The sequence below is a fragment of the Petromyzon marinus genome, chromosome 60 (assembly GCF_048934315.1).
Source record: "Petromyzon marinus isolate PM22_M1 ecotype Great Lakes invasive population chromosome 60, UKy_Petmar_22M1.pri1.0, whole genome shotgun sequence".
In the NCBI taxonomy this organism is placed as follows: Eukaryota; Metazoa; Chordata; class Hyperoartia; order Petromyzontiformes; family Petromyzontidae; genus Petromyzon; species Petromyzon marinus.
The window spans coordinates 412065-437446 of NC_133726.1; the positions used below are offsets into that span (position 1 = coordinate 412065).

General features: G+C 50.6%; 1 protein-coding gene across 5 annotated transcripts in view; it reads right to left on the reverse strand.

Moving 5' to 3' along the window:
* LOC116955490 (adhesion G-protein coupled receptor G2-like) overlaps positions 1 to 25382 on the reverse strand; it is a 36825-nt gene that overhangs the window by 9938 nt on the left and 1505 nt on the right. The window contains exons 1-13 of one of the 5 annotated variants that reach the window (XM_076053220.1): positions 15998 to 16820; positions 13165 to 13244; positions 11681 to 12052; positions 10308 to 11213; positions 9087 to 9125; positions 8533 to 8592; positions 7932 to 7988; positions 6209 to 6321; positions 4469 to 4566; positions 3725 to 3884; positions 2216 to 2344; positions 1847 to 1960; positions 1353 to 1392 (exon numbers count right to left, since the gene is read on the reverse strand). In XM_076053220.1, coding sequence (XP_075909335.1) covers positions 1353 to 1392; positions 1847 to 1960; positions 2216 to 2344; positions 3725 to 3884; positions 4469 to 4566; positions 6209 to 6321; positions 7932 to 7988; positions 8533 to 8592; positions 9087 to 9125; positions 10308 to 11213; positions 11681 to 12052; positions 13165 to 13243 — 2167 coding nt within the window. In that variant the 5' untranslated portion in view covers position 13244; positions 15998 to 16820. The other 4 variants (XM_076053221.1, XM_032976607.2, XM_076053222.1 and 1 more) reach the window with 4 other exon arrangements.

A 25382-nucleotide genomic window follows, 5' to 3' on the forward strand; every position in this document is an offset into this window, starting at 1 on the left:
GACAGATAGCGATCAGAGTAGGGACAGACAGATAGAGATCAGAGTAGTGACAGAAAGATAGAGATCAGAGTAGAGACAGACAAACAGAGATCAGAGCAGAGACAGACAGATAGAGATCAGAGTAGAGACAGACAGATAGAGATCAGAGTAGAGACAGACAGAGAGAGATCAGAGTAGAGACAGACAGATAGAGATCAGAGTAGAGACAGACAGATAGAGATCAGAGTAGAGACAGACAGATAGAGATCAGAGTAGAGACAGACAGATAGAGATCAGAGCAGAGACAATTAGATAGAGATCAGAGTAGAGACAGACAGATAGAGATCAGAGTAGAGACAGACAGATAGAGATCAGAGTAGAGACAGACAGATAGAGATCAGAGTAGAAACAGACAGATAGAGATCAGAGTAGAGACAGACAGATAGAGATCAGAGTAGAGACAGACAGATAGAGATCAGAGTAGGGACAGACAGATAGAGATCAGAGTAGTGACAGACAGATAGAGATCAGAGCAGAGACAGACAGATATAGATCAGAGTAGAGACAGACAGATAGAGATCAGAGTAGAGACAGACAGATAGAGATCAGAGCAGAGACAGACAGATAGAGATCAGAGCAGAGACAGACAGATAGAGATCAGAGCAGAGACAGACCGATAGAGATCAGAGTAGAGACAGACAGATAGAGATCAGAGTAGGGACAGACAGATAGAGATCAGAGTAGTGACAGACAGATAGAGATCAGAGTAGAGACAGACAGATAGAGATCAGAGTAGAGACAGACAGATAGAGATCAGAGTAGAAACAGACAGATAGAGATCAGAGTAGAGACAGACAGATAGAGATCAGAGTAGAGACAGACAGATAGAGATCAGAGTAGGGACAGACAGATAGAGATCAGAGTAGTGACAGACAGATAGAGATCAGAGCAGAGACAGACAGATATAGATCAGAGTAGAGACAGACAGATAGAGATCAGAGTAGAGACAGACAGATAGAGATCAGAGCAGAGACAGAGAGATAGAGATCAGAGCAGAGACAGACAGATAGAGATCAGAGCAGAGACAGACAGATAGAGATCAGAGTAGAGACAGACAGATAGAGATCAGAGCAGAGACAGACAGATAGAGATCAGAGCAGAGACAGACAGGTAGAGATCAGAGCAGAGACAGAGATCAGAGCAGAGACAGACAGATAGAGATCAGAGCAGAGACAGACAGAGATCAGAGTAGAGACAGACAGATAGAGATCAGAGCAGAGACAGACAGATAGAGATCAGAGGAGATATTTTGCGAGTGCCTCTCGTACAGTGCGGTTGGTGAAGGTGTTTGCCGACCCCCCCACCCCACTCACCGTTCTTGTTGAAGTTCCAGAAGACACACTTGTATGACATCTGTGGGGGGCAGGGGCACAGTGAGGAGAAGGGGACAGAGCGAGTGAGTGTTGTTATTGCTCTGCAAGTGATGCGTGAGTGTTGCGAGCGAGTGATGCGCGAGTGTTGCGTGAGTGTTGCGAGCGAGTGTTGCGAGTTAGTGTTATGAGTGAGTGTTGCGTGAGTGTTATGAGCGAGTGTTGCGAGCGAGTGTTGCGTGAGTGTTGCGTGAGTGTTGCGAGCGAGTGTTGCGTGAGTGTTATGAGCGAGTGTTGCGTGAGTGTTGCGAGCGAGTGATGCGTGAGTATTGCGTGAGTGTTATGAGCGAGTGATGCGTGAGTGTTGCGAGCGAGTGATGCGTGAGTGTTGCGAGCGAGTGTTGCGAGCGAGTGATGCGTGAGTGTTATGAGCGAGTGTTATGAGCGAGTGTTGCGAGCGAGTGTTGCTCTGCGACTGTTGTTGCGGGGGTGCTCACCCCAGTGGCCTTGCTGACGTTGTAGGAGAGTGAGACGGTGACGTTCTCCGTCAGGTTCACCAGACTCTCGTTGCCGATCGTCGCCGCTATCACGGGGCTCACCAGGCCCGGGGCCTGCACGGGATCACAGCGGGCACAGGGCACGGGTGGTCACGTGGGCCACAGCGACATAAGGGTCAGGGGTCACAGGATCATAAGGGTCACGGGGGTCATCGTGGCGGTATGGGGTCATGGTTGGGCAAGGGGTCGTGAGGCTGAGTCGGCCATTGTGAGCCTGAGTCAACGTGTGTATGCATTCATTTGTGCGTGTGTACGTGTGCCAGTGAGCGTGCGAGTATGAGAGTGAGCGAGAGTGAGTGAGTGACTTACGGGGAAGAGGCCGCCCGTCTTGCTGTACAGGTTGAAGTGAGCTCGGCTGCTGTTGTGCCTCTGCAGCAGTGCGGCCGGTAGCTGCACCCACATCTGCAAGTTGCTCGACAGCTCATGGCTGATCACATCCTACAAAAACAAAGATCCCCCGTGTAGCCTTGAACGGATCGTTGGAGGCAAGTGCTGTTAGCGAGCACCCGTGAAGATCGCCACGGCACACGAGCGAGTGGATGACCAGCACCGTGCCTGGCCACCTTTGTCTCCTGAGCGCTGACGTTTACACACCGCACCGGGTACTAATTTAAGGCCGAGTCGACCTAGGGGAGACCCGGGGCCAGTTCAGATATTCGTCACCGATGTTGTCCGTGAGCGTGAATCGAACTTGGGTCGCTGGGTCCGTAGCGTAGTCCACTAATTATTGCACCACCACTCCCAATACAAACCAATACAAAGACAAAGATCCCCCATACAGCCTTAACAGACTGTTAGCAAGCACCTATGAAGGCCGGCACGGCACACGAGGGGGTGGGTGGCCAGCAACATACCCGGCCGCCTTTGTCTCCCCGGCGGCGATGTTTACACATTGCACCAGGTACTCATTTGAGTTTACCTAGAGATTTACAGCACCATTGAGGGTACTCCTGCCTCTTCTAAGTCGTCTGGCCAGTGAGAATGAGGCCAAATACAGTCTAGAGAGGCGCTCTAGTGGAAGCCATTCCGTCAGCAGTGACAAACACAGGATACACACAGTACACACACAAAACACAGCATACACACAGCACAGACACATGGCAACTGATACATGGCATACACGGCACACACTCACAGTACACACACACAGTACACACACAAAGTACACACACACACAGAGCACACACGCACAGTACACACACACAGTACACACACACAAAGCACGCACACACACACAGAGCACACATGCACAGTACACACACACAGTACACACACACAGTACACACACACAGTACACACACACACACAGAGCACACACTCACAGTACACACACACAGAGCACATACGCACAGTACACACACACAGTACACACACACACAGTACACACACACAGTACACACACACAGTACACACACACAGTACACACACACAGTACACACACAGTACACACACACAGTACACACACACACAGAGCACACACTCACAGTACACACACACACAGAGCACACACTCACAGTACACACACAGTACACACACAGTACACACACACAAAGCACACACTCACAGTACACACACAGTACACACACAGTACACACACACAAAGCATGCACACACACACACACAGAGCACACACGCACAGTACACACACACAGTACACACACACAAAGCACGCACACACGCACAGTACACACACACAATACACACACACAGTACACACACAGTACACACACACAAAGCACGCACGCACAGTACACACATACAGTACACACACACAGTACACACGCACAGTACACACACGCACAGTACACACATACAGACCTGGCTCTGCTGGTTCTGGGGCCCCACTCCAAAGAAGATAGGTCGTGGGGGCCCCACGGGCTGTGATTCGGCGACTGCCAGTAGCAGGTGTGTGGCCCACACGCTCATGTTCCCCGACACATTCAGACTCAGACTCAACGAGTCCACCGTATGAAGCGTCCTGGTGGGGGAGGGGGGCACGGGGGAGAGAGGGGGGGGGGGGTGGTGATTAGCACTGGGAAGATCCGAGGACCCTACAAAGAGAATGAAGATCTCCCCTGTAGCCTTACTAAGTGTTTAGGTTAGGGCCGGCAGCGGTAGCCTATGAAAGGCCATGCACGGCACACGGGGGGGTGGTGGCCAGTACCACACCAGGCCGTCTTTGTCTCTCCAGTGCTGACCTTTAAACACCGCACACGGTACTAATTTAAGGCGGAGTCGGTTGTAGGAAAGGCTCAGCAGAACTTTTAATTCGTCTCGCCAGCGTGGAAGAGGAGGCCAAATATGCACGTTAGCAATGGCCGGCATCATCAGGTGATTTCCTGATGATGCCGGCCATTACTAACGATGCCGGTTTTAACAACGGTTGTAACAACCAGTGGAACATCCGCACACAATCGTTAAACGTTCGAATTGACCCTGCTGCAACATTGTCATCATTCTAGAAATCCCACTGCACCACTGCTCCCCGTGCCTGTCTACATCTGACTGCCAACATTGCTCCTCCCCCACTACCCTCCGGCCCCCATCTCCCCACTCCCTCACTTGGTTGCCACGGCAGCGAGCTCGCTGTCCTGTGCGTCCATCATGTTACTGATGACTCCCAACATAGTCGAGGCCAAGTTCGACTGCACGAGGCCAACCTGAGCACACACACACAGACACATTCCATTATACACACACCTACACACATCAACATTTGCCATTCGCAACAAAGTGGCAGTAAAGTCACCACGGCGCTTTTGTAAGGCTAGGTCATGGGCACAGACCAAGGTGTTATGAGTTGACTGACTGAAATGACTGCAAAATGCACCACTTGTGCTACCCACTGTGCCAACTTTCTGCGTTTTAGCCACCCGGCGCTTTGCTCCTGAAGGCCTCCAACTGCCCAGTAGCATTCTTTACGAGCCTACTTCACAGAGGCCGATCTTGACACCGCTGAGACCAGTCATCGACAAGTATACTCAGTTCCACATCCTCCTGTACCACATCCGTTCATCTCTTCTCTACCCTGTGCTGCGTCAGTTTACCACTCTCTATCTGGTAAAACACAAGTTGCTTGCACATGCGGTGGCTGGGCATGTGGGCTACATGACCCAGCTAACGCAGACACAAATGCCAGGGAGCTCATGAGATGGGACTATGTGCACATCTTTAAAGGATCTGTGAGCTCCTCACACAATCCAGCCTGGTTAAACTCAGAATGGAGCGTAGTCAGGCCAGCCTGAATGTTTCAAACTGGCACATGTTCCTTTAGAGGTATCCATGGTACACAAATATAAAAATACTTGGAACTTCGTGTGGAGTGACAGACTAGGTAGCTTGCACACAGCGTTACGCAGCCGTTATACATATGTACCGGGTATATATTGACGAGTAAACTTCTAATGAGGCAACAGAATATTTATTGTCTTTTCTACAAGGTCCCCAACACAAAGGGTAAATCGGTCCCTTTACCCAATGCCTGGGAAGTATGGCCTCTGGACTATACGGGCCCTATCACTGGGTAACCCGCTCCCTATCGTCCTCCGGCTGGGACCTAGGGGAGGCTATCTGACCCGACTCTCCTGGTCCGTGGGTCCTGACCACTGGCCTCACTGAGCTCCGGCCCTTAGAAGGACATCGGAGCTTGGGGTCCAGAGTCCTATCTTCAGCCCAGGTCTTTGTTCTTCAGCTTGCAGATAACTGAGCCAGACCTCTGAAAGGTCTGGCTTATATACTGGTTCGTGGCTTGCTCCGCCCTAGCCACGCCGTCCTTCTGGAACATTCTGGAAGGTGACATCATCCCCCGGCTCCCCCCTCCCGGGGCCCTGGGGAATGTGTCCCAGGATCCGTTTGCTGGGATTTGTCGTTGGCCCCTTGTTGGGCCATGGACATTTGCCTTGGCGTGGTAACGCCGCTGCCCCCTATTGATGATAAGGGGAATCTATCCAGCCTGCAGAGTGGTGAGTGACAATCACCCCTACACATACAACAAAACAAGATGAAGATCCCCCATATAGCCTAATCAGTCTTTTAAAGCAAGTGCTGCTAGCAAGCACCTATAAAGGCCGGCACGGTACGATCTTTACACACAGCACCAGGTACACATTCTAGGCTGAGTCAACCTAGGAGAGGCCCAGAACCGGTTGAGATCATTGTCACCGGCGTTGGCCGTGAGCGGGAATCGAACTCGTGTCACCGGGGTTCGTAGCGCAGTGCGCTAACCGCTGCGCCACCGCTCCCGCGTGACAGTGAGCTGCGTGGGGATGACGTGCGTTGCGCTGCGCGAGTTGCGATGCGCACCTGCAAGGCGCGCTGCAGGGTGTCCACCGTGATCTGCAGCTGCTCCTGGTTGAACTGGGCGCCTGTCTTCTGCGTGCGAGCGTACAGCGCCTGGGCGACGTCATACACGTTGTCTACACGCAGCACACCGTCACGCGTCACACGCGTCGCCCATGAGCAGCACAATGTCGCATATCAAGGTTACTCGCTACGCACGCGTTAAGCGTGGGCGAGTCGGTGCGTGAGCGAGCAAGTGGGTAAGTTAGTAGGTAGAGTGAGTGGGGGAAGGCCTAGGCGAGTGGGTGATTGAGTGGGTTGGAGGGTAGGCAAGAGAGTGAGTGGATGTGATGTGGCTGGCAGCGTAACTACTGGATGTATACACACGTGCACACGTGTGACGTCACTATGCGGGGGAGCGTCACAACCCCGCGGGTCTCCGCACACACACGCGTGACGTCATCTCGTCTGGAGGCGGGAATGACGTCAGGGCTGGTTGAGGACTCGGGAGGCCGGGGGTGAGGCCACAGGGGGTGGGGTGTGAGGCCGTGGCACTGTGTGAACCCGGCCGGACACGCGACCGAAACCCGGTGGGGGCCGGGGGCCCGGGGGGCACCTTAGGGGGCACGTGGACAACCGAGGGGTTTCAGAGAGGGTTCTCTAAGGAAGGCGTGATCGGGGTGGAGCTCGGACACGCCGAGGCCCATATAAGCAGCCTCATCTTTATGTTCGGGGCTGTTCGTGTCAAGAATAGAAGTGGCATTGTGAAGACATCCCAAGAGAAGAGTCAAGCCTCCAGTGAGCGGACCAGCCAGTAGCCCTCCTGGCTGAGTCGCGCTAGTGTATCCGAAAGTCTGTATGTAGAGAGTGCTGGTGTGTGTTAGACAGAATAGGTCGGTGGTTACCACCCTATGTTATACGATGTTGTGTTAAAGAATAAATAGTGTTGCCTCCCAAGGAGTTGTGTGCGCCTAATTGAGCCCATTTCAGATGCATGGGTGAATGGGTGGGTGCGGACGTGCGTGATTAAGTGGGTGGGCATTAATCTTGGTGATGGAGTTGTTGGTGAGGAGTTCCAGATCTGGACCTCCTCACCAGCCATCGCATACCCAAGCAGCTTCTGTTTGGCTGGATAGAGGGGGCTATATGGGCGTCGCATGGGCTAGAGAAGATATGGATTGATGCAGTACAGGAGGATGTGGAGTTGAGTGGATTTGCTGAAGACTGGTTACAGTGATGTCAAGATCGGCCTCTTTGGAAGGAGGCTTGTGAAGGACGCTACTGGGCAGTTGGAGGCAGTCGCCCTCTAACAATAGAGGACAAAAGAGCGACGCTCACAACGAGTGGAGCGCCGGGCGGATAAAATTCAGCAAGTTGGCACATCTGGTGCATCTGCCACTCACTCTCAGTCAACCTATGGCAGCTGGGTCTGTCCTGTGACCTCGTCAGCAAGCATTGGAAACTTCACGTGGCCTCAAAGTGCACCTGGCCTGGCACAAGCACCATGGTGACGTCACTGCCACTTAGTGGAGAATTGAACAATTGCCTAATCAGATCATTCAACGGCGATCTGAAACAAATTAACGTGGCTACTCCTGAAGCAATCGAATGGGTATCAAATCTCGACATCAATTTGTAATGTGTTTCAATCCCCAAAAATGCCATACGAAAGAAAAGAAGAAGAGTGGCCATGACAGCTGTTGCTGCTGTTGGTGAGGTGAGGAGATGTATGGGTGAGGATACTCACCAGCTGTGATGTTCATGTTCTTGATCTCCTCGAAGGTCGGGATGTAGGGATTGGGATCTGGAGAGCACAGACAGCGTAATCATGATGATGGCGCTGATGGTCCTGGTGATGATGGTTGTCACGGCGAGCGATAATGGTGATGGTGGCGGTAGTGTTGGTGGTGATAGTGATTGTGATGGGCCTGTGATCCCGCATTGTGGCAGCAAGGGTTGGTGGATTAGGTAGAGATCTGTGGAGGAAACTACAACAGCAGAGGGCGGAGTAGCAACGGTCACAAAGAGTGTAGCGCCGGGCGGCTAAAACTCAGCGAGTTGGCACAGTGGCAAGCACAGGTGGTGCATCTGGCAGTAATCTCAGTCAGTCAACCCATGGCACTTGGGTCTGCTCCATGACCTCCTGCTAGCAGCGAGCCTCCGACACTTCACATGATAGTGGTAAACAGCGGCCATTGTTGATCTGTGATACTCACAAACTCTAACCTTTGCAAAATAGCCGAAGGGAAATCGGTTAAACTGTTTTCGGTATTTAACTTTGGCCCATGGAAGTTTGACCCTTGAAGGTTCTGAAGGATGCTCGAGGGGTCAAAGGTCAGGGGACTCACGAGTGATGCACCCATTGCCATCTGTGCAATTGGTGTGCGATGTCGTCGTTTGTGCAGATCCTGCACACACAGACACACGGGCGTACATCACTTAGCAGCAGGGCATCGCATGTGTATACACACACCATGAGTACGGCGAAAAAGGTCCTCCTTGTAGCCTTAACAGACTGTTAGAGAAAAAGTGCTATTAGCGAGCAGCACTGATGAAGGCCAACACGGCACACGACGGGGTGGGTGGCCAGCACCACGACCGACCGCTTTTGTCTCCCTCGTGGCCATGGTTACACATTGTACCAGGTACTCATTTGAGGCTGAGTCGACCTAGGGGAGGCCGAGGACCGGTTCAGATAACTGTCACTCATGTTGGCCGTGAGCGGGAATTGAGCCCGGGTGGGCGGGTTCGTGACGCAACGCACTAACCGCTACACTTTCGCTCCCCACAAGACACGACACAGACACACACAGACACTACGTGCAGACAGCCGCCGTCATTGGCGACCGTGCTAGAGTGGAGACACTGTGTGGTGTGTTCACAATGGCCGTGTCTCACTCACCTGTCGGTTTGGGCTGGGAGCCGTTGCCACTCATGTTCCCTGCACGACATTGATGAGAGGTTAATGTCGTGTAAGCAGCTTACATGGTGACCCACAGACTTAAATGGAGACCCACAGACTTAAATGGAGACCCACCGACTTACATAGAGACCCACAGACTTACATGGACACCCACAGGCTTACATGGGGACCCACAAACTTACATGGAGACCCACAGACTTACATGGAGACCCACAGACTTACATGGAGACCCAGACTTATATGGAGACCCACAGACTTACATGGAGACCCACAGACTTACATGGAGACCCACAGACTTACATGGAGACCCACAGATTTACATGGAGACCCACAGACTTACATGGAGACCCACAGACTTACATGGAGACCCACAGGCTTACATGGAGACCCACAGGCTTACGTGTAGACCAACAAACTTACATGGAGACCCACAGACTTACATGGAGACCCACAGACTTACATGGAGACCCACAGACTTACATGGAGACCCACAGATTTACATGGAGACCCACAGATTTAAATGGAGACCCACAGGCTTACATGGAGACCCACAGGCTTACGTGTAGACCAACAAACTTACATGGCGACCCACAGACTTACATGGAGACCCACAGATTTAAATGGAGACCCACAGGCTTACATAGAGACCCACAGGCTTACATGGAGATCCACAGACTTACATGAAGACCCACAGGCTTACGTGGAGACCCACAGGCTTACGTGGAGGCCCACAGACTTAAGTGGAGACCCACATACTTACATAGGGACCCACAGAGTTATATGGAGACCCACAGGCTTACATGCAGACCCAAAGACTTACATGGAGACCCACATACTTACATGGAGACCCACAGACTTGCATGGAGACCCACAGGCTTACATGGAGACCCAGAGACTTACATGGAGACCCACAGACTTACATGGAGAGCCGCAGACTTACAAACACAAGCAAAAACACAAACAATACCCACAACACAAACCATAACACAAACCATAACCACAAGCCCCAACCATAACACCCGACAGTGTCCCTCTCTGTGGTGAGAGCCGAGTCACTGCACGGCCCGCCCCACGCTCTGTGGTGAGGACGAGTTCACCTCACCTGGTTCAAGCTACTCTCAAATTCAAACGTTTACCCCCCGACCCCCCCCCGGCCCACCCTGGGTCGGGTCGCCGCCCCAGCAAATGCAACCTCCTCACCGCACGGGAGGTTGTGGTCCTCGACGAGGAGGTCCTGCGAACAGTTCCAGTGTGTGTCCACCCAGTCCACGAGCGCGCCACCCGGAGACTCGCAGTCGGCGCTCTCCACGGCGCTCTCGTTGAAGGCTTCGCCCCACAGGCGGAACGCGTACAGCTCCCCCTTGAAGGCCTTGTCTCCCGTCAACGTGCCGTCCAGGTTCTGCCCGCGGCCCAGGTACAGGATGCCTCCGGCATTCACCAGCGGGCTCGACGAATGCAGCACGGACGCGCTGTTGTTGTTGACGGCGGCAGCGGAGGAGGAGGAGGTGTTGGAAGCGGCGGTGATGCTCGAGGTGGTGTCTGCGATGCCGGTGTCGGCCCCGGGTTGGGTTTTTTTTATTTGACCGGGCGCGTTCGTGTTACCGTGGTTGGTCTTGACTTTGCCCGCTGTGGTCGTTGCCGGCGCGCCGGCGCCTCCCCCGGGAACCTGGGAGGTGGTCGTGGCTTGAGCGGCGCTGATGCTTCCATTTCCACTCAAGGGACTTCTCTGAATAAATGGGTAATTTTCGACACACGTTCCATTCAGGAACAGCTTAACATAGCTCGTGTTGGCCGTCACGCACAGCTTGTGCCAGTGGCCTCCGCTCAAATTATTGTTTACTGGAAAGATGTAATCAAGCCCGCGAAGGAAAAAATGCACATTGGAAGGGAACTCCACCTCCATGCCCAGTGCATAATTTTCATTTCCTATTTTCTGGTAGGAGAACACCGTAGACAACTGCCTTGGCTTCATGTCCTCTGCGGCGACGCGAAGTTTGACGCAGACCGTCAACGCCTTCTTGATTATCAGGATCCCCTGCGACGTCGCAGTCTCATTCAGGCTGTTATTCTTGAACAGCGCCTTGCTACTCAGCATGTTGCTAGCCACTGTGGGGACAGGTGGGGACACGCGGGGACATGAGGACACGCAGGGACACACAGGGAAGGGGAGACACACAAGGACACGCGGAGGCATGCGTACACACGGAAATGCGTGGACGCGCGAGGAAGAGGAGGCACTTACACGGGGAACGTGAGGGGGGCCATGGGGGACACATTGACGCACATGGACACAGAGGCGGGACATATGGGGAGAAGGGTGTTTGTGGATTTTTTTGCACGTGGAGAAACTGATATGGGAAGGAGGAGTATGGTCTGCTCATTTATTTAGTTTACTCATGTGAATAACGATTGATTAATTGGACGGTTGGGACACCCGCACATTGACGACGCCCATCGCCGATACGGGCGCCCCATCCCATGCCTCGGCCGCACCATGACACGCGGCGGGAGATGGGGAAGGAGGAGCGGCAGCAGAAGAAGAATCCGAATCGCCCCGGTGATCCGTGGGATACCTTGGCGGTAGACGGCACTGAACCCCCGTTTGAAGACCGTGAAGTCGGAATGGAAGAGCACGGTGAGCGAGCTGCCCGTCGAGTTCACGCTCAGGTGGTTGGCCGTGATGCCGCAGAAGGTGCCAAGGGCGCGCCCGTCGCTGTCGAGCAGCGTCATGTTGTCGTAGAGGCAGCCGCCCTGTGACTCCAGCTGGAAGTCGCTGAACGTGAGCTGCACCACGAAGCCCCGCGGCGCGCGCAGCTCCCAGCGGCAGCGCGCGCTGGCCGGGTACGCCGACGGGTAGCCGGGGGATGTGAACCCCCCGCTCGGGGCCCGCAGGACGTTCCGGCACCCCCCCGGTGAGCCGCGGGACCCCTGCCCTGACCGGACGGCTGAGTCCGGAGACGACGATGAGGAGGTGGTGGTGGTAACAGGGCGGTGGCGGGGACGAGGTGGAGGAGGAAGAGATGTGGGAGGGGGGGAACGCGGGAGCGATGTCGGTTGTGGGGCGGATGGCCCGTGGGGAAGGGGCCCGAGGATGGCTGAGGGCTACGCACGTTGGAGGGTCAGGGGTGAGGAGCGGGGCAGGCAGGTCATGAGGCACGGCCGTGCAGGCAGGAGGGGGAGCCATTCTTGGGATCAGCAGGAGGGGAGGAGGATGAGCAGTGGGGAGAAGGGAGAGGAGGAAGTTGATGATGCATCGGTAGTAGTAGGTTGAGGTGACGATAGGGTAGTTGGAGTAGTATGATGATGATAAGGTTGAAATAGTAGTAGCTGTTGACTGATGATGTTGATGAGGTGAACATAGTAGTAGTAGCAGTAGGGGAAGCAGGATTGATCTCGGGGTTAAGCAGAGCCCCTCAATTCTTCTCATCCTCGGTCTTGTTAGTCTCTCTCTCGCTCGCTCCCTCCCTCCCAACTCGGGGGCAGGGCAGGCGTGCAGCAGGCAGGGTCATCCTCCAGGGTGCAGGGATAGTGCCGCTATGCACGAAGCATAGATAGGGTCAAAGTGCAGGGATAGGGTTACAGTGCAGGATGCAGAGATAGGGTCGTAGTTCCAGCAGGATCATTGTGCAGGGCGCAGGGATAGTGGTAATTGTGCAGGGCGAGTTACGGTGAGTACAGGGAGGTGGAGGGGAGTTAATTGCCTGTCAGGCAATTGATTCGATGTTAGGGCGCGTGGTCACGTGCTGTTAGTGGTGGACGCAAGCAGCTCATGCACACAAGGACACGTGTACACATAGACACGTGTACACAAACAGACACATGTACATAGAGCCATGTGTACAGAGACACGTGCACATACAAGGATATGTGTATGCATATACACGTGTATACAGACACAGTGACATGCAAACATGTGACGCAATGATGTAAACATGGCGCGATGATTATGATGTCATGTTGGTGATGATTATGGTGATAGTGTTCATGACGATGGTAGTGATGGTGTTGTTAAAGATGATAATGTTGAAGTGATGATGTGATGATGATGTGTTGGTACCTGTAAAGGAGAGTTCCTGCGTGAACGCGAGTACCACGAGGAAGAGAAACGGAGATCGGATAAGCAGCAGAGACATCATCCTGCAATACACAAGAGAAAGGATCCCCCATTATAACCTTAACAGACTGTTGGGGCAAGTGCTGTTAGCAAGCACCTATGAATTCCGGAACAGTACACGAGGGGGTGGATGGCCAGCACCACGCCCGGCCGCCTTTGTCTCCCGAGTGGCGATGTTTACCAACCGCACCAGGCACTTATTTGAGGCTGAGTCGACCAAGAGGAGGCCCAGGACTGGTTCAGAAAATCATCACTGGTGTTGGCCTTGAGCGGGAATCGAACTCGGGTGAACAGATTTGTAGCACAGCGCCCTCACCGCTACACTATCGCACCCCACAAATACACAAAAAGACTAATACATGAACGCACCGTCCTACACATGCACAAACGATACCCCGTAGAGCCTGCACATGCAGTTGGGGCAAGTGCTGAAGTTAATCAATACCAAGACCTGCTATTCACTACTAAGTGACGGCGACGTCACCATTGCGGCTGTGCCAGGCCAGGTAGACTTTGAGGCCACGTGAAGTGTCGGAGGCTCGCTGACAGGTCACGGGACAGACCCAGGTGCCATGGGTTGACTGACTGAGATGACTGGCTGATGCAACAGCTGGGCCCCCAGAGGGCTGAAATGAATGGCAGATATACTACCTGCGCTCCCCACTGTGCCAACTTTCTGCGTTTTAGCTGCCCGGTGCGCCGGTCATTGTTGTGAGCGTCGTTCATCCGCCCTCCACTATTTCTGGAGGGTGACTGACTGCCTCCAACTGCCAAGTAGCGTCCTTCACAAGCCTCCTTCCAAAGATGATGATCCTAAAATCGTTGGAATCAGTCTTTGGAAAAGTAAACTCACCTCATCTCTCACCCATGAAACCTACCCACCTATTCATCTACTCACACAAACACTCAAAGAGCCCCATATATTCTTCAACAGGATGTTGGGACAAGGGCTGTTACTGAGCACCTACGAAAACTGGCACGGCACATCATCAGAACCATGCAGCACCGGTCCAGCTACCGACAGATTTCTGGCAGCCTCTCCTCCTCAGCTAGCATTTGGCCACGTCCCACCCCCCTCCCCCCCGGGTGTGGTGAGGTTCCCTTGCTCCACCAATCGAGGTTTAGAGAGGTGACTTCATAGCTGCCTGCCCGCACAGGGGGCCTCTGGTACAAGCTTATTTCGATTTCCTCTCCGTGGTCCTTTGTGAATTACGTTTGAGCGGGAAGCGCCATCAGCTCCTCGCACCAGCCCAGCACCCCCGTTTGCCAAGGTTGGTGGCCGTGAGAGTGTGCACCGCAATAATAAGAGTTTCGTACATTGAACGCCATCATTGTTACAATGTGAGGCGATCGTCACGAGGCGCTGCTGTGTTCTAGGGAGCGATGTTGCCATGTGTATACACAACTGAGCAGCGATTTGCGGAGTAATGTTTCACATTTGGCAAATTTGGACCGTGACACCGGCACACAATGGCCTACCCTCTTCAAGTAAACTTTAGTGTCCACCGTTTGCACGTAGTAGTGCAATAGTAGTTTATGATCAACACGCAGTACGACCACAGTATTAACCAGGGCGGCCCGCCAGATTCAACCCGCGAAACTTCTGCAACCAGCGGCGAACTCGCTCCCGCGGTCCGTGTCACCATCATGTGGGGGTTGGCGGGGGGGTCATTAGCCGACTGACGTCAGCCTGTTGCCAAACACTTCATTACTTACAATACACCAGTGTTGCCATCTGACATCACTCACAGTGCAGGCCCTGCACTTACACATATCCCACCAATCAACCGAGTAATTTGCCTACCCGGTACGCGTAGGTTATGCACGCGTACAAGGATGCTCTTGTACAGCGTGTATAAGTGTCTTAATAGCTGCTAGCTGATGAGTACCACTGTGTGTAGATCTGTTCTGTGGATGGACTGTCCCCCGTTACATACAGTACTCTTTTTTTTATTTTACCAGGTAAGGACCACTCAGTTATATCGCTGCTTTCAGAAGCGACCTGGCAACTGATAGCTCAACTTCGTGGCTTGTGGAATTGTATAGCAGCCAAATACTCGAAACGCGTGCTTCTAAATGCGGAGGGAAAAACCGGAGGACCCGAAGAAAAATCCACGCGAGCACGGCGAGAGCGACACGCAAACTACAAATATACAGCAGCAGCAGCAGCAGGCGTCAGGGTTGCGATCGAACCCAGGACCTCCTGTACACCAGGCGAGGGAGTTAACATTTCTCCACCCATGAATGTGGAATTTCCACCACCGCCTCAGCTGGACTGCTATACAGATGTGCACCAACGCCTCAAAGCTTACTTGAGCAGGAATTATTGAATATGTAACGAAGACAATGCCCAGTACAAAGATCCCTCCTAGAGCCTCTAAACAAGCCGTTGCTGTTTGGGCCAAGTGCTGTTAGCGAGACTTCACGGAGGCCGGCACGGCACACGGAGGCGGGTTGTGGCTAGCAGCAGCAGCACGGCCTTACCCAGCACAATACCAGAGGCTCCTCCAGCTGCAGATCGGCGCTCTCCTAGTTGAGAGGAGGCGGCAGGGACGAGCGAACAAGAGCGTGGCGATAGCCAGGAGACAGGCAACAGGGATTGTTCACCGCACCGTAGAAGCCTCCTAAACAGCCACCCGAGGTAAGAGTCTGAAAATAATGGTGCCCCTGATTTTCGGATTAAACTTGCGGGGAAATGGCCAAAGCTCTAGCCCCTGACGCGACACTTTCTGACGACCTCGTGGTGTTGTTGTTGTAGTTGTTGTTTTGAGTTTACCCGAAAACCCGGAGTGGAGTCGTCCAGGAACGCGGTGTGAGAAGACTTCCGAAACGCACTTTTCCCGCCAAAAAGTAGGGTGACGTCACGCATATATATATTTTTTCGTGTCCTTAAAACTACGAACATCGGATATATATATTTTTTTAAACTCAGCCCTACAAGTATACATTTAAAATAAAACAATGAGTGATTTAAGCTGTTGATGTTTCAAGTTGATTTTGTAAAAACAACAACGGAGCAGCGTCTGTTTTCAAAGGGGGCGGCGGGGGAAAGGGGAGTCACGTGGTTTACTGGAGGCTTGAGCTGGTTTCCAGATACACGCGGGCTAATGACATCGTACAAACTGTAAAGAAAGGGAGAATCGCAATGTCCCCTTCACATATCCGTCGCTGCACGTACAAAATAAGAGTGTTATTTTGTAACACATCGCATTAACCGCCGGCGCATTCTGCAAGTGAATAATTTCAACAGAATTTCAGTAGAAGCAAACCTCTGGACCAGGTTCGGCATTCCGTGTCTCACCAGCAGAGCAAGGTTCGCTTGAACCAGAGCTGGTGAACTGACACATGGTTATCGCACGCCTGTCAACCCCTTATCAGTGCCCTACCTTATTACTCACCAATTCCGACCTTATTGGTAACCCCGTGCCCTTATAAATCTCAGCGTTCATCCTACAAAGTCCCATCGCAAGGTAGAAACACAAATAGACACATTGTATTTGCCCGTATTGAAACGGCTGTCCGCCACATGGACCTGGAAACTCAATCTCCCTGTCCAAGAACACTGGTAAACCGTAGGCCTACGTGTGAAACTAAACCGTATGATCACGTTGAAGAGAAACAACAAAATAACAAAATATATATAAAACAATAAAAAAATTCTCACGACGTTTGAGTTATGGTCGAAACGTCGTGAGAATTTTTTATTGTTTTATATATATTTTGTTATTTTGTTGTTTCTCTTCAACGTGACTTTACCGAAAAAACTAAGAATATGAATTACTGCAGTCACGAAAGCTTTAAATCAAAATTTAAACCGTATGAGTTTACAGGCGAGTTATAGGCAAGGGCCCTCTCTCTGTCTTAGGTATGAGGCCCAAGTTCAGCACGAAACTCCACAATACACAGCGCAGAATCATCACTCGCGTCATTCTGGAAAATATAAATCGTATATAAAAAATATAAATCTCGTGTAAATAACGAAGAGATAATTGTTCCGTGTCACGGCCAGAAGGGAGCGCAGAAGGAAGCATGGCGGACAAGACATCATCACCACATCGGTGTTCATCCAACAGTGGATCGAGCATAACTATAGCGATAGAATGAATAATTGCGAAATGCATTAATGGGATTACCCTGAGAGACAGAGACAGAAGCACGGGGATGAGAACACACGCAGATTTATTGGCGTCATCCAGCAGTGGATAGACCGTGACGATGAAAGCACGGAGATACGGCGTGTCTGGCATTACGCCGACAGAGGAAGGAGCACGTGGAATGGAGAGCACATGATGGTGGTGGTGCTGACATCATCAGCACCACCACCACCACCATCATCATCATCCAGACTGTTAGTGAGAGAGGCGTGTGATGACATCGTCACCACCACCATCATCATCATCATCCAGACTGTTAGTGAGAGAGGCGTGTGATGACATCGTCAGCATCACCACCATCATCATCATCCAGACTGTTAATGAGAGAGGCGTGTGATGACATCGTCAGCATCACCATCATCATCATCATCCAGACTGTTAGTGAGAGAGGCGTGAGTGGGGCTTGGGGCCACAAGGGAGCGTGCTGACGGACATCGTCATCACGTCGGTGTTCATCCAGCAGTGGATAGACCACGACCACAGCGATAGAAGAACGGAGAGATGCAGGGATGGAATTACACCGAGAGACGGAGAGAGGAGCACGTGGATTGGAGAGCACACGCAGGTTAATGACATCGTCACCACCATCATCATCATCATACAGACTGTTAGTGAGAGAGGCGTGAGTGGGGCTTGGGGCAGGAGACATCACGGCCACAAGGGAGCGTGCTGACGATGTTCGCAACGGGAATGGTGGCAGCCACGGGAATGGGGAACGCGTCCCCCCCACCACCACCGTGGAGGAGACGGAGCGATGATTGTGGTGATGTCGCCTCGTGGTGTGGATGGAGCAGCAAGGTGATGTGCGGGTGGTGAGAGGGGTCGTGAGAGATGGCGGCGGTGGTGGAGGCGTCGACTTCGGGGGAGGGGTGGAGGAAAGAGGTGGCCATCATCCAGCGGTGGATTGACCATGGCTGCCGATGAGGACGATATCAAAATTCCCCGACAACATGTTACTGAGCTGAGTCCTGAGAGTCAGCATGCGGCACGGTTCAGCCAAGTGTGGCTTTTGGAAGCAATTGACGGCATGGCAATTATCCGACGTAATAGAGTTGTGGTTGGTACATCGTTGACGCGACTTTTCATTTATTTAATGATTTCGCTCTAACCAGTAACACGTGCGGAGTACGGAGATTATCGCCGTCGTGATGTTCGATCGGAGTGATTGGTTGTTGAGCCTCGTTGGCCCAGAGGCGCGTGTTGTCGAGTGGGACCGCAGCCTTAAAAAAACGTTTAACGTTTTGCAAACAACTCGGCGTGGATTCTGCTCCAGGGTGTGGCCACAAAATCCCTTTGCAATGGAGCGGGGGGGGGGACCCCAAGATAATGATTAATTGTGCACCTCTATTGGAACAGCCTCGCGTTGCTGCCCGACAACCTCAAGCGCGCGCCTGGATTCGTGCCCAGGAACTTCTCCGCGGCTGATTCCTCCCAGTGTATTGCTGCGCGCTGTATCAGCTGTTTCGGGACAGCAGCTGTCTTCAGTTCCACACGATTTGCCAAACTTAAGAAGTGTCAAGTACCACATAACTGTCTTCTCCTTTATAATCATTGCCCGGGTTACTTACTACTACTGTACGTCTGTGAAAGAGAGCTTTATAGCTCATCGGACTCCTCCAGTATAAATACTATATTCTGAAAATATCCTGATTCTTCATGTGTTGTTGTTGTTGTCTGGTATGGGGTTCAGGGGCAGCCACATCAGAGACCAAACCCTCTTCCAATCCACCACCGTTCACGTTATTCCTGATTCAATCAATCCCCGAATTTGCGAGGGCAGAATGCAAAGTGACTTTGTTGTGGCCACCCCCTCTCTGTACAGAGCAGCAGCGATCGCCCTGTCCCTGGGGCTTGGTGCGATCTCCCTCGCCTGGTTCGACCCCGGACCCTGGCGATGCCTGCTATTGTTTGGCTGCTACGATCAATTCCCACACGTGGTGGTGGTGGTGATATCAGCCACTCCATGATGAGCTATCATCACCCACGAGCTCTGTGGCCTTTACCTGCTGGTGATTAAAAAAACGCGAAGTTGTTTAAAACAATACTGGGCAGGAAAAAAATTACGTGGTGATATGCTGCTACTGCGTTAGCGGTGGTGCACAAGCACAACCAATAACAACTAAACTCGTTCCGACGTTTCGGGCAATGACCCTTCTTGATAGCAGATACATAAGACTCGGTGAAGCCTTTCCTAGGTAAATAATACATGTGAATAATATTAATAATCATGTTGAATATGATAATGCAACGCTGGACATTACAGCGGACTACAAACAATGTAAGAAAACTGCAGGGGAAAAAAATCACAGCATTATGGGGAAACTGATATAGCAATTTTCGTTATATTGTGAATATTAAGATATCGTATCGTGAAGAATTACTTCGCGGCAAGCCTGCTTGACACATACACGCGTATACATACACACATGTATAACCATCTGGCAGTCCACTATCTCTGGTTCAGTTGCTGCCAACTGCATTCGGCTGTGATCGTCCTTGTAACAGAGCCGCTCAGTTCAATGGGGCCCTACCAGCTGAAATAATAAAGTCGTAAGTCTGTATGCAACTATATAGATTTCTATGCAATCCCAAAAGCAGTAGCTTTATGTAATTACAGTATATGCATCTCTGAAATCTGTCGGTTTATGACTATGTAACTCTATGGGTCGCTATGTAACTCTATGGGTCGCTATGTAACTCTATGGGTCGCTATGTGACTCGATGGTTCGCTACGTAACTATATGGGTCGCTATGTAACTCTATGGGTCGCTATGTAACTCTATAGGTCGCTATGTAACTCTATGGGTCGCTATGTGACTCGATGGTTCGCTATGTAACTCTATGGGTCGCTATGTAACTCTTTGGGTATCTATGTAACTCTATGGCTCTCTATGAAATATGTGAGTCTCTATGTAACTATATGGCTGGCTATGTAACTCTTTGGGTCTCTGTGTAACTCTATGGCTCTCTATGAAATCTGTGAGTCTCTATGCAACTCTATGGCTCGCTATGTAAGTCTTTGGGTCTCTATGTAACGCTATGGCTCTCTTTATAACTACAGTGTCCTGTAAACTGACGGTCTTGTTCTGGGGTCGTCCTTGATCACATTGATTATATTAGTAAAAAGACATATAAAAATTGTTTTTTCTGTATCGACACAAGCACTGCTTCCCCCCAATGTTCCGTTTGGAATTGATCAAAGCTACCATTCTGCCTCTACTTGACTACTGTGACATCGTGTATAAAATCAGCCCCAAGTACTGTACTGAAGAAGCTTGATTCCATCAATCACTCGGCCTTAAGATTTACATTGAACTGCCCATATAGGACTCACCACTGTGATCTCTACATTGGGTCAAACTTAACATCTCTTAATGTTCGACGGCTTGTGCACCAGATCTCATTTATTCACGATGTACTTACAAAAAATCCGCAGACTACCTGCTGGATCTCCTCTCTCTTTCAAAGAACAAATTTGACCTCAGGTCGTCGCTCATTTATCAGCTTCAACATTCCCTATTGCCATACAAAAACTGGAGGAAGGGCCTTTGCTATTGATGCCCCTAGGGTCTGGAATGCTATTGCCAATAAACTGCAACTTAAATCGCTACCAATGAGATATTCTCTAAAACTGCTCTAGAGGAGGTGTACACCCCTAGCTGGCACTGCTATTCATTGGCGTAAAATAAAATAAAATGTTTCGCTCCGGATGACGCTGCAAAGTATTATCTGTATTTAGATTTAGCGTGCTGATCTTAAAGGTGCATTGAAAAATTTGATACTCCGACTGATGCTTCTGTTGTTGTGGAGTAACTCATCAGGCCAGCTATGGCTGTAAGATTTGGTGTTACATGTTATTTATGTAGTTTATTGTAAAAATTCGGTCAGCCCCTATGATCACTGTTACGTTGCAATTATGGCTTTATTTTTTGGTGATTTCGAAAAGTTTTTTGGTTTGGACATGTTTGTTTTGTTGTAGTACGGAGTTAGATTGATGGCCTTAATCTAAGTTTTCTTGTGGTTGTTGTGGTTTGACTTGCATCCCACTGGGATTTTTTTGCACACAGCATTGGTGTACGGTGCTTTTTTCAGGAATATTTTGCTGTTTTTTTCATGGATTTTCTGTTTGCAAAGTCACAAAGTCATTTTAAGATGTTTTCTTGTTCGTGTTTTTGTTTTTTTGTTTGTTGTGGTTGCACCCGATTCAAGAGCCGAATGGCTCACAGGGCTATACCAAAATAAATAAATAAAAACTGAAGTAAATAAAAACTTGTAACAAAGCTGTTCAACTCATTGGGCCTCACAGCTGGAATAAAGTCCGAGTCTGAATCATAATAATCAGTGCACCATGTAATTCGCTCCCTCCCCACATCCCTTGTTGCGTGTGAGACTCGAGCTGATGGAAGAGGAGTTCGGACCCCACGCCAGATACCAGCTGGCTGCATAGCTTAGCGGTTAGAGCATCGGTCTCGTAAATCCAGAGGTCGCGAGTTCAAATCTCACCGAGGGCCTTAACAATATATTACTTGCCACATCACTCAAATAACACAATCCTTCCACTGGCGCCAAGCCAGTTCCAACTCAACACAACCACCCTTCCCATGTCCCGTCCCGCAACACAAAAACCACGCGCCAGATGTCACTGAAATATATTCCCGTAAATCGAAGTATGTGTGCCAACCGTTGCGCCACTGCTCCCCAAACTGATGTTTACAACACACAAACAGGTACAATGTTGGGAATGTTATTGCTGGGTTTGTTGGCTGACCAGGCAGCTGCGTACCGACACTGAACCAGCGTGGTGAAGTATGGCTTTGGGATGCACGTGAAAGTGACCAGCAGTGACCAGCAGATGGCGGCAGCAGCAGGAAACGCGTACTGGCGTACTCGCACGCAAGTCGAGAAAAAAATATTCAGGATGGGCTGGCTGGGTATTGATTTCTCATAATTACAAAGTCACACAATATATCAGCACAATTGCCTATTGTTTTAGCACCTCAGATTAGCACGGTTGGCTCCCTACAATACGTTAAACAAACATACAGGCTCAACATACCGGCTTTGTCGAGTAGCGTGCGAACTACAATACCACGATACACACAAATACAATTACACATATACAATTTCACACACATTAACATTAACAGACACACTCAAAAAAGAAGACTGTTGAAGACCGGTACACATATGAACACACGCGTACACCCACGCACACTATGTATGTTATTGTCAATCATCACAGCGCTTTGTTATTCCACTGCTGGATGAAATCAAGGCCACCATACCCCACGTCAGTTTAACTCCACGTCAGGAGGCAGTCCGGTGCCGCAGGTTGCCGACCCCTGGGTTGGGGTCACCACCACCACTCGCCACTGACGTCAGCCGTGGTCAGCCATCGAGCCCGGGTTGTCAGGTTTAAAGAACAACAACCGCCACTAAGTGGCGATGACGTCACCACGACGCTTGTGCCAGGCCATGTGCACCTTGAGGCCACGTGAAGTGTCGAACGCCCGCGGGCAGGAGGTCACGGGGCAGACCCAGGTGCCACGGGTCGACTGACTGAGATGACTGGCTGATGCACCACCTGTGTCCCCTACTGTGCCAACCTGCTGTGCTTTAGCCACCCGGCGCTCTGCTCGTTGTTGTGAGCGTCGCTCCTCCGCCCTCCGTTGTTGTTGGAGGGCGACTGCTTCCAACTGCCCAATAGCGTCCTTCACGAGTCTCCTCCACAGAGGCCGATTTTGACACCGCTGGTAGCAGTCATCGGCAAGTCCACTCAGCTCCACGTCCTCCTGTACCACATCACTCCATCTCTTCTCTAGCCCTTGCTGGGCCCGTTTAGCCCCCTCGATCCGGCCGAACAGAAGCTGTTTCGGCATGCGGTGGCTGGGCATACGGGCTACATGACCCAGCCATCGCAGCCTTGCCTGCCGGAAGAGCTCACCGATGGGACCTTGCCCAGATCTTTCAAGGATTTGTGAGCTCCTCACACAATCCAGGCTGGTTAAACCCAGGATGGATCGTAGGCAGGCCAGCCTAAATGTTTCCAACCGGCGAAGATGCTCCATTAAGGGGGTCCACAGAACAATGCACATTGCCACAGGCACTCACACACAATGCACGCAATCTCATACAACTACAAAGACAAATATGCTCCGTATAGCCTTTAATAGACTGTTGGGGAAAGCACCTATGAAGGCCGGAACGAGGGCTGGGTGGCCCGCACGTCTCTGTCTCTCTCTCCTGCTGTACAAGTGTGTAATTCATATTCTTAGTTCTTTCGGTAAAGTCACGTTGAAGGGAAACAATAAAATAATATAATATATATAAAACAATAAAAATTCTCACGACGTTTCGACCAAAACACAAACGGTCGTCTTCAGGTGTGTTATGGTCGAAACGTCGTGAGAATTTGTATTGTTTTATATATATTATATTATTTTATTGTTTCCCTTCAACGTGACTTTACCGAAAGAACTAAGAATATGAATTACTGCAGTCACGAAAGCTTTAAATCAAAATTTAAGTGTGTAATTGTGTAATATTACATATTGCAGCAAGTACTGCATTAAGGCTGAGTCGACCTAAGGGAGATAAAGGATCGGCTCACCACTGATGTCGATGAATCGCACTCTGAGGCAGCGGGGTTCGTAGCGCAGTGCGCCAAGGCCGTAATTATAATATATATTGGGGGACACGCATCAAATATGCTCAAAATGTACCTCCCCAATATATTGTTATAAAAAATAATTGCTATGCTATGTAAATAAATATAACAATTTTCTAAAACTTGGCCAAAATATCTTGACTTGTCTTCATATAAATCAATAAGTAGATTTCTGTTTATATGATTGTGGTTATGTTTGTACTTTATTAATCCCTAATCACTGACATTACATGCAATAAAACGAGAAATGGTAAAAAAGTAAAAACAGGGCAATGTAATACAATACACTATTAGACACTATTGTAAAAAATAAATGGGTTTTCAAATGTAGATATTTTTCTGGGTTGGGACACCCTGGAAGATTTGGTCACCCCCAATGTTGACTCCATTTTTACGGCCTTGCAGTGCGCTAAGCATTGCACCACCGCTCCGTATCAGTGATTTTATATATAACTCGATAATAGAGGTTCTTTGGGTGCCATCCATTTAGTACGTACGCATAGGAAACGGGGGGGGGGGGGTGGGGGTGAAGCCTCGATAATAATTTGTCTACATTGCCCTTGAAATGAGTGTTAGATAGTCCGGCGGTGGACTATCTGTTTGCTTAAACACGTTAATATTATTCATCCTTGATCGTTTCTGCGTGGATGAAATATCGGCCGTTCTATAGGATTCGAGGGGGGGGGGGAGTCAAGCGTACGTACGTACGCAGGTGGGGGGGGGGGGGGGAGGTGTAAAAAGTCCGCGTGCGTACAGGGAGGGGCTGTCAAGTTTTGACAGATTTTTCGTGGACGTACTAAATGGATGGCCCCTAATAGCAACAGTGGCGAGTGATATCGGAACCAATTCTAGATTTAAATCTTTCGTGACTGCTAGGATCCATACTCTTTGGTTCTATTGTGTAAAGTCACGTAGGTAAAAAATACAATAACAAAAATCACGCCGTTTCGGCCACAACACAAGCGGCCTTCATCAGGTGAAGGGACGAGACTGTCTGTTGGACAAAGAGTATAGATATCTGAACCAGTTTCTGACCCCCTCATCCACCCCTCCCCCCCCACCGCCTCGCCACGTATTCATTCAGAAACCAGCAGTGATCAGTGTGGCGAGGTATGGTCAAACAACTATTGGCTTGACAAAGGCCTGCACGTTGTTATTATTCGTGTAACTTGTTTAGTGCGTATCGGGTACATGGTCTATGCTCTGGGTACAATGTATGTCATGCGTGGGTTCAGGGTTTGTTATGGACGCACCTGGAATTTGCACCGAAACGCAGAAACAAGAACACGCGGATTCGAGAACACACGCAGGCGAGAGATATATTCACATCGATCTTTATC